The sequence below is a fragment of the Alternaria atra genome (assembly GCF_907166805.1).
Source record: "Alternaria atra isolate CS162 genome assembly, contig: 28, whole genome shotgun sequence".
Taxonomy (NCBI): domain Eukaryota; kingdom Fungi; phylum Ascomycota; class Dothideomycetes; order Pleosporales; family Pleosporaceae; genus Alternaria; species Alternaria atra.
Genome location: NW_025091326.1, coordinates 3,745,196 through 3,758,118, shown reverse-complemented (window position 1 = coordinate 3,758,118; position 12,923 = coordinate 3,745,196). Strand labels below are relative to the sequence as shown.

Sequence of the window (12,923 nt, the reverse complement as noted above, 5' to 3'; positions counted from 1 at the left end):
GTACTTCCAGTCCCATACAGCCTGTAGTTTATTGTTTCCGTCACTCCGTCCTGGTTCGGGAAACTTTCCAATGCCATAGTCGCTATACTATGTAAGAAATCAATTCATCCCTTACTGAGATCAGGTCTGTTCCGGAGCTTCAGGGAGGTACTCCATCAATGTTACGCACAATGACATATTTGTTTCTTTGTCGTTCGTAACTCCGGTACGCGGAATGTTTCAACCGCTCCTCCAACTTTTGAAAAGGGCCATATTCCGATATGAAGCGACCCTTGCGCGTCAATTCAAAGACGCATTCGTAAAATCACGACTGTTCCGCCAGGAGCGGATGACGACATCGCCACAATCTACCCGGGATGGCGACCCACCAATAGCCTCCATTTTCCGGCTGGCATGCGAAAACCTCAAGACTTCCAGTTCGATCATCTGATCCACCCTTGGGCGTCATGGTTGCAGGAGTAGACCCCAACGTGACTATATCAAGGCAGCCATAGAAATTTAATGCATAAGCTCTCTTCAGCTTCCTCATACGTGCTAGTAGAGCTAAGAGACTCTGCAAATGGCCATTTGACACTTGCAGTCTATCGCCCAGAACTAACAGTAGTCCGATATTGATCGGTCTGTTGGGACAGAATGGTGTATTGGGGTCGGTGTTGGTGACTGGTGACTTGAGCCCACAGGAATGTGGCATCTCATTCTCTTCCTTAATTGCGTGGTGGCATCGATGAGCCTTGTAGAGAATCACCACCAGTTCTGAGTAAACCTCATGTACCAAATTTCGGTAGTCGACAACAAGGCGTTCCTCTTCAATGATGAGTCCATGAGACCGTAGATCCTATCCCGAGGATCATGGCAATACGCACCGCTGAACATGGATATTGTGGTTTGCAAGCTGCGACGGTAATTTAAACCATACTCTTGGAATAATAGCTTTGCTACCGTAGGTACGTTGTGCAGTTCGAGAGCGTCTCCGGAATGCCTGGCGACCTTGCACATAGCTTTCCACGATACCCACACATTGCCAACGGAGGCGTGACTGCATAAGACGTCTATATGGCTTGCGAGTAGGATCTCTTGAACTACTCAAAGCGGCTTGAAGTAGTCGTGGTGCAGAATCATAGCGAGCACCCTGGACTGTTCGTGGTGATAAGGTTCATGGCCTTCTCCAGTGGCTCGCGGATATCGTCTGATCTGTTGTTACAATCGGATTCGGCACCTGACGCATCGGTGGCTAGCTTGAACGAGATAGACAATTCTGGAGGTGGGGACAGAGTGGATGTTGAAACAGTGGATAGGGTGGACATGACGGCGTCGTTGAGTGAAGGTATGTTGGGCTTGCAATAGGGAGAGGACGCGTTAACAATAGATTCTATTGACGACGCTGAGATGTGAATATTGTTGTTGTTGTTGTTGTTGTAGTCGCCGTGGTCTGCTCTGTACTGACTAAATTCGTCGCTCGGTCAGCACCAGTCCCAGTGCGGATGGCTGTGGTTGTACGCGCGGTAGTTGTCCGACACGATGGAACAAATGTCTACCTTCAGCTTGCTATGGCCTCAGGGCAATGGTACATTCATACTGTTGCAACTCCCTCGACAACTTATACGTTGTTCATCATTGAGGACGCCTCGCCCATGTTGTTGACTGATATGAAATACACGCTAAAGTCCTGTGTGTGCTATGACACGCCTGATTGCTGATTTCTCATAGATATGAGATTGAATATCTCATAGACGTTCAGCTTATCAGGTTATCAGATGGAGCAGCGAGTGTCGTCACGGATGCATCGGTTCAGCCGTGAAGGCTGAAGGCCGATGTTATAACGTAAGAAGCCGAAGCAGGCCCGCAGAGCCAAGACGAACGACTGGGACCAGGGAGATGGACTGAGTTCACAGTCTGGAGGCCCCATCTGACGGTAAGCGGCGATGTTAGTCGTGTGCCCATGCTCAGCAAGAGATGGATGCGTCGATGTGCATGGAGATTTGCAATTGTATATTTCCGAGAAATCATCAGCCGTGGGATGAGGGCAAACGCTTCACCGCCACGACTATATCTGTGTATAGTGGTCGTTTGAATACTGTCAGCAGTGACGTAGTGCGTGGTTGGCGGCACATTGCGGAGACTTGCAGGCTGCAAAAGGCAGGAGTGAGTTTGCACATGGACATCACCTCAAATTGCATTACATGTCGCGAAGCAGGTACAAACTGCCGACATGCGTGCGCAAAGCCGAGGAAGGGGCTAGGCTATCCTGGTGGGATTACGCCTTGTGAGGATTGTAGACATGGTGGTTCGCACGAGGAAAGCAGGCCGACGAACAGGCCTACTGGACAACAGTCATCAATACGAGCTGGTAAGCCAAGAGGAGGGAACGAAGCGCTGATCAGAAGAGGCTGGGCTGGGAGATAGTCAAGGAAGTGGCGATGCAACGGTGCGAGGGTGTGTGGCAGGCACGTAGGCCAGAGCAGACAGGCGCGTTCGGCCGGATGAGGAACAACGACAAGTGAGACCAGAAAGCAGGAAGCGACGTCGCGTGGGATGGATGCACGTCTTACTGAACTGATGGGCGGCGTGGACGGCGATAGACATGCCGACGGCGAAGGCTGGCCCTGGTCATGTCAGGCCGTGCAGGCTCTGGGCTTGCCAGCCGCTGAGGTTGTCTTCGTCTGGAGGCTAGTGAATTGCCCATCGCAGCTCTGTGTCTCGAAATCACCGGCCCGCCCCAGTTAATAACCGGGCCGGTTCTCAGCGGCTTCTTACTGGTTACCGACACAACGGTTCGCCAGCTGCATCAACTGAGCGAGCGACGCCTGGGTCAGTCTGCTACAAGCGGCGCCCACACAGCGACTGTTGAGCAGAAGCAAGAGTTAGCGCTCGCGCCTTTGTCGTAGGCGACGTTTAACCGCTGGAGCCCCAGTATTGCGTACAGTCCAGGGGAGTCGCACACCAAAGCCCCCTTCGCAGCGCATCGCCGTGGAGTGGCAGCCTCGCCCTCATTGGCCGGGGATGCAGTAGCGCTCGCCGGTGGGCTGGAAGAGGGAAGCATCTACCCAGCACTCTTGGCGGCCTTCGACCCGCGAGCAAAACTTCGGTCCCTCCCTCGAGGTTCCGACCTTCTTTGTCTCCTGATGCACTAGAGAGGTAGCGAAGACACCTGGTCGTTGTTGTTGTTGTTTTGCGACTTTTCCTCACGACTAACGGCCGAACCCCAAACTCCCAAGACGACGACGACTACTCGCAAGACAATCAATTGCCTCGACTGCTGTGCCAGCCGGAGCTGCACCAGCCGAGAGCGCTGCACACCCACACCCCTCTCCGCCCAAGGCCCAAAGACCGCGTCCAGCAACTGCCGCCCTGCCCAACACGCTTCCTCCCTGCGACCACGCCACGTACTGGCTGAGGGCCTGCCCCAATGGCCGTACTCGAGAGCAATGCAGTCTCCCGCGACGCCAAATCCTCCGCACAAGACTCGTCTCCCCTCGCTCGGGTGATGCGCGAGTTCGAGGAGCTCGTCAAGAGCTTCGAGACTGGCCTGCTGCGGTCGCTAGAGGACCACGGCCACAGCGACGTGATATCTGTGAAAAGTAGTAGCCGGCGCGATGAAGTCCGTCGTGAGGCCTGCCGGCTGGCCATCTCAGACCTTAGCAACCAATACACACCCAAGTACATTCGCCGGTCGCTCGATGCGGCCGAGCTCGAGGGAAAGCGTGTGGAAGACCAGCTGCAGAGTCTCTCGCTCAACGGACAAGTCCAAGATGACGAGAGCGACTTGGGCAGCCTGCACAATGGCTACTTCCGCCTCTACTCCACTGAGCTGTTCGACCTTCTCGGTCAGCCCACCGACCTGCGCTTCGGCACCCTGCGCTTCCACAAGGACAACCTGAGCCACCACGAGACGCCCTCGCAACAACACCCCCCATCGCCTCACGTCACCGTCGAACTCGCTCTCAACGACTCCTTCTTCGTCGCCGACTCAGAGGAGACGCTGCCCTACCACACTTTCCGCCTCCCTACAACACCCTCGCTACGGAATCGCGGCATACGTAGCAGGAAGTTTGACGAGGAGGGCACCTTCCCCGAGTACGACTCGTGGCTACTCTTCACCTTCCTCGGCAACGGCTGCATTAAACTAGAGGTGCCCATCGAGATGTGCGCAGATGTCTACGGAGGCCGTCTGCGGGGACGGGAAAATGAGGAAGTCCTCTTCTGGGGATTCTTTGTTGACGATGACGAATAGCGTCGCATCACATATTTGCTTGGGCTGGAGTTGGTATCAAGAGCTAGACAGGGCTTGGCATTGGAGTTGGGCGCATAGGACTGGCCTGGTCGGCCGCCGGAACGGGTGCTTGGACATGCATTCACGACTCACGAATCTCCTTAATCACATCTTCTTCTCTTCCCATCCCCCCACTGCGGGGCCATTATCTCTCACACTTTCGGCCCGTCAATCCTTTGCATTCACACATTCTTTTCAATCGCGTTTAGGGCGGCATTATGCATAGCATGTTTACAGTATATTCCTCAAAAGGCGGAAGTTGAGGTAGATGATAGAGCGCATGACGCGACACAGCATTGGTACTCGATAATACACACCGACGGACAAATCACATGCGCCGGATAAACCTTCTGCCGAACCTTTGCCTCTTGCCTTTTCTGAATTGCAACCAACTTTGCATCTGCATTATCCTCTTTTCGGCCATCTTTACCTAGCACAATGGCGCCCGCCTTGCCCGAAGCAGCTGCAGCATCTGCGAACACATCAACTGTTGCAAACACAGGATTTAGATTGGGGGAAGAGCAGCAATTTTCAGATGCGAGCGATAGCGACCAATCACAGACGAGCCAGCGAAGCGCCTCCCCGAGGCGAGCAAACGGCCTGACACCTGCGACCAAGTCGAAAAAGAAAAAACAAAAGGACCGACGAAAGATGGGCGCGTTGGCCGATGAGTTAGTCGACGTCTTGGGCGACGCCTTCTCGACGCCTCAAGACGACCTGCAGAATGGTATGTCACGTGTCGGGAAATTGTTGATTCAACGTCCATGAATCCTGCGGGTACTTGCTTTTGGCACATGCTACTGGGGTGAGTGAATCTGACATCATATGCAGGCTCGGCTCAGCAACCGAACGGTGATCAAACCATGGCAATTGATTCGGAGCCTGCGGGCAAGAAGATGAGTGAGTTGTCTCACCAAGCCTTGCCATTCGCCGCCATACTAAACCTATCTAGACAAACGCACTCGTCAAAATCTTGCCAGGATGCAAGCTCGCAAAGAAAGGAAAGTGGCTAATCCCAAGATGGACGTGTGGGAAGACAAGACACTGCAGGCTCAGATCGCGGCTGCGGAGCGGAGAGGCATGTCTCTAGACGAATACCGAAAGATTAGCAGTGGCAAGGGCATGTCTAGGGCAGCGGCGCGGAGAGCAAAGAAAGATTTAATTAGGAAAGAAAGGGCGGCTGCCGCAGTGGATGAGATGGACATTGGGTAGAAGTAGAGGGATCTGGGCGGTGGCTTGACGGCAAAGTAAAAGTGCGGAGATGAGACGGAGCTAACGCGTGAATGTCGAAAAAGTTCAGTGCAGCAATCTTTCCCCATGTTGCACGCTTTCGGACGTAATGCATACACAAAACGCGAATAAAGCGCCACTGTCGTACTAGGTCGACCTTGCCAAGTTTCATATGCTCATATCTTACTAGTGGGTCTGCATGAACTACGGTTCCCCAACCGCTGAACCTGAAGTTTTGCAGAATTCGGTCCTACTCTTTACGAGCATCGTCTATATCGCTTAGAGAGAATGCAGGTATATGCGTCTTCCTTGATGCGACACCCGGACTGATGTTTCACCGCATATCTCGACAAAAGCAAGCAAGGAAAACAAAAACGGTTCAATATGGCCGGTTATCTTGTTCAACTCTCGCTGTGTCAGTCCGATATTCCCCAGAAACCACTCCCAATCATCGTTCCGACTTTTCTCTCCCTCCACGGCCACGATCAGCACTCTAGCCAGGTGAACACCAAGTGAAGGAAAAACAACGTTTTCACAAAAAGTAATATCTTGCATGAAAACACCGCCAGGGCCGCATGCAGATACGCATCACGTGAATTCACCGGACCCTCTTTCTTACATATACGGATGCCGGCGAGTCTGTGTCCCCAGCAAGACAAAAAGGGTTCCAGTAGGACTGTTTGGGAAGAACAAGCAAACTAGACGTTGCATGGCAGGTGTCTGATGGAACAAGGCAGGGTAAGTCGGTGAGGTAGGTGGCTTGCAGTCTGTAGGCGGTGTGGAGAATAAGTGGGGATATGTGTAGGGTGATTTAGGATTGGAACATTGCTTTGACAGCTACGTTTGCACTGATAAGACGTTTGAGTGTCTGCTCGAGATTTTGTAGGTATTAATTGAGAGCAATGAAGAACAGCAGGATGTCATAACGCAAGGAACATTGATGATTGAGACGGCTGGATTCTTTCGATACAGAGATGTCAACAATCAAGCCAATCAAGCTAGAGGCTTTAGATTGAATTGAATTTATAGCTTTTTTTATAAAGGGTAAATTGACTTGATGAGCTTGAGCAAGGCCACCTTCCTATATAGATAATACGCTAGCCTAATGGGGTAAAGATAGTAAAAAACGGAGTGAATTGGCTTGATTGATTAAAAGTTTTGATAAAAATTCTTGAGCTTGGCTTCATTGATAGAAAAGATTTGGCTGGTTTAATTAATGAGCTTGATCTGGCTTGATTGTTGACATCTCTGTTTCAATAAGACCCAAGGTGTCAAACGCTCGCTATATTCATGTAAAACTTTATCCTACCATAAAGCGTCATACTCTAACCATACCCCTCTATCGTACATTACTCCTGGACATTATGAATGTTTCCACTCTCATCAATCTCCACCCTCGCCTTCTTCAAACTAGCGTTCCTCGGGTTGGGCGCCTCAAAGATATCCTTGAGCTCTTCAAGGGTCTTGCCGGCAGTCTCAACGAAGAAGAAGAAAATAAGAGCAATCTCAATGCAAATCCACCCAATGTAAACGAGGTAAAGCTTCCAATCAATCTTCTCAATTCCCACCGAGATACCGTAGGTGTTGACCACCATGGCGATATTGAGAAGAGGAAGTTGAGACCGGATCCCTTTGCGCGAGTGCGGTTCTCGAGACATTCGACAGCGTATAGGGTTTGTAGGGGGGTCCATCCCCAGGCGAAGAAGATGCCGAAGAGGTAGATGGAGACAATGGTGCCGTAGGCGAGTTTATTGTTAGGCGTGGCGGTGGCGGTGGCGGTGGCGGTGAAAGCTGTGAGGAGAATGTAGGCGAAGAGACCGCCCCAGAGACCACCCATAAGCATCTTTCGGCGGCCAAGCTTGTCGAGGAGGGTAGCACCATAGATGGCAGCAAGCATCGAGAAGATTGGGTTAATTGCGTTGATGAGCAGTTGCTCGTTGGGGTCCGTAATGCCAGCTCTTTTCACCATGGCTGGCATAAAGTAGCTGACAACGTTGTTACCACTCCATTGACCGAAGAAGGCCATTGCAATGACCATGGCCAATCGGTAACGTGCTGCCTTGGTGTTTCCAAGCTCGCGGAAGTCCCACCAGGGGTTGTCGTTGCGAGTGACAGCAAAGTCCTCGGTGATCTCGTGGAGCTGGAGCTGTACGATAGGAGAGTTGGGGTTGCCGTTTCCGTGGTACTTTGCCATGATAGCGATAGCCTCTTCTCTGCGATCGTGAGCTAGCAGCCAACGAGGCGTTTCCGGGAAGAACATGATCAAGGACATAACGATAGCAGGCAGAATGCACTGAACAATAGTGGGGATCCTCCATGCCCATGAAGAGTTGCCCATGTGAAGGTTGGTTCCATACGTAGTCCAGCCAGCCAGAATGTTGCCAACCCACCAGAAGTTGTTGTACATTCCGGCCATGGTTCCACGGTAGGCAGGATGTGCAAGTTCAACAGTGTAGGCGGGGCCAGCAGCAGAGGCGATGGATGCGCCAAATCCGAGGATGAAGCGACCAGCACTGAAGTGTCCCATCTCGTTGGCCGTAGCTTGGACGGCGGTTCCAACGAGGACGAGTGCGCAGCCGACAGCGATACAGACACGGCGACCATATCCATCAGCAAGGAATCCACAGCTGAACAAAGTTAGTCGCGGAGGATACATGTACTTTTAATACACTCGAACTTACAATGGGAAGGCTGCGATTTGACCAAGATTGTAGATGATGAAGATGATGCCAGTGCTGGATCCCTCACCAGTCAAATCAAACGTGTTCTGATAGGCTTTCATCGCGTTGATAGATCCCATAAGGGAGCTATCGAAACCGTTAAGCGTAGAGACGAGGTAGCCAATGCCCATGATCATGTAGAGCTGAATCATGCCTCGAGACCATAGCTTCGGCTTCTCTGCCTCCATAGCAGCGGCTATGTGCTGTCAGCGCTCACTCTTGCCATCTGCTGAAACCTCATAATGGACCACTTACCGAGAGCTACTGAAGCTACATTGGCCTCCTTGACATTCACGTGCTTGTTCATGTCATTGTCGTATTGGCTCAGCTGGTGCGTAACAGGGCCCATGTCGTCTTTCTTCTCCGCCATCTTGGATATGCAGCCGGCAAGGACTGGAGAGGAATCGGAGTTGTGGAGAAAAATGGAACTGCTCTCCACTTGATGGCTGATTTGCAACGATACTCAAGGATTCTGGAATACTGGGTCGCTTTATATTGTACAGGCTTCTCCGCAAAACAAGTAGCGCTTGCAACCCCATGGCACCAAGGTTCATGCCCTGCTTGCCTGGACCGATGCATGGTTTCTGCTCTGGATGCAGAGATCCGGCGTCCAGTGCGCCACTCCATTCGCCAAGTATGCTTGTTGAGCGGTAATAGCACCGCATTAGCGGCGGAGTAACAACGGAAAACTGGTAAATTTTCAACTCCCAAGCTCGCTACGTCTCGAACGTACCATAGCCAAGTAATAGGGCCTTCTAACGGGGCGGATCCAGGCCCAGAAACAGTTTGGCGGACGGACGGGCTTCCCAATGAGTACCAGTTCTAGAGCGCCGCGCGTGAAGTCTTTACGATGGAGATGAATCAAGCAATGACCCGGCCGATGTGCAAGTGAATCGTAAAGAACCAGACGAGATTCAATATGGTGTAGTAGGGCTGGGCAGCGGGGTCTGGGGATGGATTCGTGGAGAAGGAGGCTGCCGAATGCAGTAGCTCGTCCGTTGATCAGGCAAGGGTCCCCGCTCGCGCCCGGACGTCGCCCCATCAAAACCCCGATGCGCGCTTGCACATGCAACACGCACCGTCTATTGCCGTCACGTTTTCTAGTTCATATCACCTGGGGGGCAGACGGTTCCCTTGGCTCTCACGATGTATGACCGGACGGCTTCCCTAATCAGTCGAAGCTGCGCTACGTACGGCCGTATAGTGGGGCTACAACGATTGTATCAAAGGCTGAGAATGTAGAGTAGCGGTTTGTGAGATTACCATCAACTTCCAGTCCATCCATCATGGCTTCAGGTCTACATCCAGCGGGCGTTCCAGACTGGAACAACCTCGATATCCTTCACAAGAACACGCTGCCTGCACGCGCATACTTTCACAACTACAAGTCCGAGGCCGATGCACTTAGTTCCGATGTGAACAAGTCGACGACACATAGCCTCTCCGGCACGTGGAAATTCCAGCATTCATTCTCACCATTCGAAGCTCCTGAAGGCTTTGAGTCGACTACATTCGACACATCATCATGGAGCGACATTGCTGTGCCAGGCATGTGGCAGTTGCAGGGCTTTGGCAAAGGCCCCCAGTATACGAACGTCATTTATCATATCCCAGTCGATCCTCCCAACGTGCCGTTTACCGAGAATGAGACTGGATCGTACGTTCGTAAGTTCAAGATTCCGAAAGAATTGCAGGACGGTCAACTTCGACTCCGATTTGAAGGTGTTGACGCTGCTTTCCATGTCTGGATCAATGGGAAAGAAGTCGGATATTCCCAGGGTAGCAGAAACCCGGATGAGTTTGACATTACCTCGATTGTCAAGCTCAATGCCGAAAACACTCTGGCCGTTAGAGTGTATCAACATTGCGATGGAACTTATATTGAAGATCAAGACCAGTGGTGGCTGAGTGGCATGTGAGTACAGTCTGTTCTCAAGACGACTCATAAACTCATGACTACAGATTCCGTGATGTCTTCTTGGTGGGTTTCCCCAAGACGTCGCGCATCGAGAATGTCTTTGCACAGACGATTTTGGATTCATCCTACACCGACGCCGAGCTAAAAGTCAAAGTCAGCGCGACCGGACCTGGCAAGCTCACAGCGAGGCTTTTGGATGCAAAGAAGCAGGAAGTTGCCTCATCAGAAGCCGACATCAAGAGTGATGATGTGACTCAACTCAGCTTTCAGGTCAAGGATCCTTTAAAGTGGACTGCCGAATCGCCGAACCTATATCATCTCGTCGTCTCTACCGGTGATCAAGTTGTCGCCCAACGCATCGGTTTTAGACAGGTCGAGATGAAGGACGGCTTGATCAAAGTCAACGGCAAGAGAATTGTCTTCCGCGGAGTTAACCGTCATGAGCATCACCCCACTTGTGGTCGCGCGGTGCCGTATGATTTCATGAAGGAAGACCTTCTGATCATGAAGCGCCACAATATCAATGCTATCCGTACTTCTCATCAGTTGAACGACCCACGATTGTACGATCTTGCGGACGAGATGGGTTTCTGGGTCATCGATGAAGCGGACCTGGAGTGCCACGGTTTTGAAAGTATCGCTGATGCTGCGTTATCGAAAGAAGAGCGCAACCTACCATTCCGCGAGCGCCAGCTTTTAACTAGGTCGAAGGCCGCAGAATGGACAACCAACAACCCAGCCTGGACGCACGCATACGTGGACCGTGCAGAGGCACTCGTCAAGCGGGACCAGATGCATCCATCAGTCATCATATGGAGTCTCGGTAACGAAGCTTTCATGGGACGCAACTTCGTGGCCATGTACGAACACATCAAAAATACGACGGCAGCCGGCCTGTCCACTACGAAGCGGACATCTACGCAGATACCATGGACATGTACTCCAGAATGTATCCCCCAATCGACGAGATCATCAAGTTTGGTGAAGACAAGGAGAAGAAGAAGCCACTGGTTCTTTGCGAATATGTAGGCTATACTCTATCGAGTTTTAGCACAATGACTGACCATATTAGATCCACGCCATGGGTAACGGTCCCGGTAACATCAAAGAATACGTTGACGCCTTCTATAAGTACCCAACTCTGCAGGGAGGTTTTGCATGGGAGTGGGCGAATCACGGTCTTCTTACCAAGGACAAGCAGACAGGTGAAGAGTTCTATGCCTATGGTGGCGACTTTGGTGAAGAAGTTCACGATGCAACGTTCGTCATGGACGGTCTTGTCAACTCCGACCATTCGCCCAATGCAGGCTTGATTGAGTACAAGAAAGCTATCGAACCTGTGCAGCTTCTGGAATCGAACAGTTCGAAGGCTACGTTTATCAACCGGTACGATTTCATCACGCTCGACCACTTGAGCTGTCAGTACACATCAACGTCCGCATCTGGAAGTGAAAGTGTATCGGGAAGCCTAGAAATTCCTTCTGGTATTTCGCCTGGCCAGACCTTTGATGTACAGCTTCCAAAGATCGAAGGATCAGAAGAGGAAGTTTTGCTTAGCATCTCGTTTCAGCTGAAGGAGGCTACGCCATATCTCAAGGCAGGTTTCGAGATCGCGACAGCACAGATACCCGTTACGCCAGTAACACCGTTGAAGCGACCTCAGTCATCGGGCAAGCAATTCACTGTTGAGACACCGTCCAGGAACACCCTCAAGATCACGACGGATCAAGCCACTTGGGAGTTTAACACTCTTCATGGTAGTCTCACTTCCTGGGTACAAGGTTCTACCGAGCTTCTCTCAAGGCACCAGAAATCGACATCTTCCGCGCGCCTACTGATAATGACATTCCACAAGACGGTTGGGATTGGAAAGACAAGCAACTGCATCACGCGAAGCCTTTTACTCGCAAGGTTGAATGGTCACAGTCTGGCTCGGAAGCTCTCAAGATTACCGTACATCAACGTGTCGCTCCTCCAGTTCTCTCTTGGTCTATCGACTGCGTTCTTACGTACACTTTCAGTGCCAGTGGTACTCTGTCTGTGCATGTCACCGGTACACCAAAGGGTGAGAACCTACCTCGTACCCTCCCACGCATCGGCCTTGTTATGGAGCTACCTAAGCAGTTCCAACAAGTCGAGTGGTTCGGCCGCGGTTTCGATGAATCCTACCGCGACAGCAAACTCTCGCAACCCGTGGGCAAGTACACAGCATCCAGCATCGACGAACTCTGGGTGGACTACGAAGTACCTCAGGAATCGTCAAACCGCACAGATACTCGTTATCTCAGCCTCACAAATGGTAGCGGCGCAGGTCTGCTCGCTCAATTCGCGGATAAAAAGACTGAACAGAGGAAGCTGTTTGACTTTCAGGTCACCCATTACAGGATGAAGGATGTTGCGGCTGCGGACCACCCGCATGAGCTAAAGAAGAAAAAGCTGGAGGAAGTTGTGCTTAGATTAGATGCGGAACACCATGGACTGGGCAGTGGAAGCTGTGGACCGAGGACACTGGACGAGTATAGTCTAATGTGCGAACCTTTTGAGTTTGAGGTCGTATTGCAGGCTCCGTAGGTATTGCCGCTCGGGGTATAGACCTGCTGAGAAACCACCTTCGAAGGGGTGCGATATAGGCTTACAATAGTATTCGCGATGCACCTAAGGTATCCAGTCTTGCTTGTCAATTTTCAGTTCATAAGCCTCTGGAGGAATCGCGATGTTATGCATCGATGCAGAAAGGGTACTCTCACCTTGCGAGTATATATCCACATGCACTCATCTGTTTCTC

The 12,923-nt window shown here is 51.6% G+C and overlaps 4 protein-coding genes across 4 annotated transcripts; 3 read left to right on the top strand and 1 right to left on the bottom strand.

Moving 5' to 3' along the window:
- Positions 1–3,406: 3,406 nt before the first annotated feature.
- On the top strand, positions 3,407–4,231 carry ALTATR162_LOCUS8252 (uncharacterized protein; the record flags this gene model as incomplete). The annotated part of the gene is made up of 1 exon (XM_043315882.1): positions 3,407–4,231. One exon carries the CDS (start codon positions 3,407–3,409, stop codon positions 4,229–4,231), a length of 825 nt encoding a protein of 274 aa, XP_043171817.1.
- Positions 4,232–4,708: 477 nt separating this feature from the next.
- On the top strand, positions 4,709–5,482 carry ALTATR162_LOCUS8251 (uncharacterized protein; the record flags this gene model as incomplete). The annotated part of the gene is made up of 3 exons (XM_043315881.1): positions 4,709–4,997; positions 5,102–5,170; positions 5,223–5,482. 3 exons carry the CDS (start codon positions 4,709–4,711, stop codon positions 5,480–5,482), a joined length of 618 nt encoding a protein of 205 aa, XP_043171816.1.
- Positions 5,483–6,849: 1,367 nt separating this feature from the next.
- On the bottom strand, positions 6,850–8,590 carry ALTATR162_LOCUS8250 (uncharacterized protein; the record flags this gene model as incomplete). The annotated part of the gene is made up of 4 exons (XM_043315880.1): positions 6,850–7,041; positions 7,077–8,127; positions 8,182–8,416; positions 8,476–8,590. 4 exons carry the CDS (start codon positions 8,588–8,590, stop codon positions 6,850–6,852), a joined length of 1,593 nt encoding a protein of 530 aa, XP_043171815.1.
- A 916-nt stretch (positions 8,591–9,506) lies between these two features.
- ALTATR162_LOCUS8249 (uncharacterized protein) lies at positions 9,507–12,709 on the top strand (the record flags this gene model as incomplete). The annotated part of the gene is made up of 5 exons (XM_043315879.1): positions 9,507–10,135; positions 10,183–11,034; positions 11,085–11,163; positions 11,211–11,878; positions 11,920–12,709. The coding sequence occupies 5 exons, from the start codon at positions 9,507–9,509 to the stop codon at positions 12,707–12,709; spliced, it is 3,018 nt and encodes a 1,005-aa protein (XP_043171814.1).
- Positions 12,710–12,923: the final 214 nt, after the last annotated feature.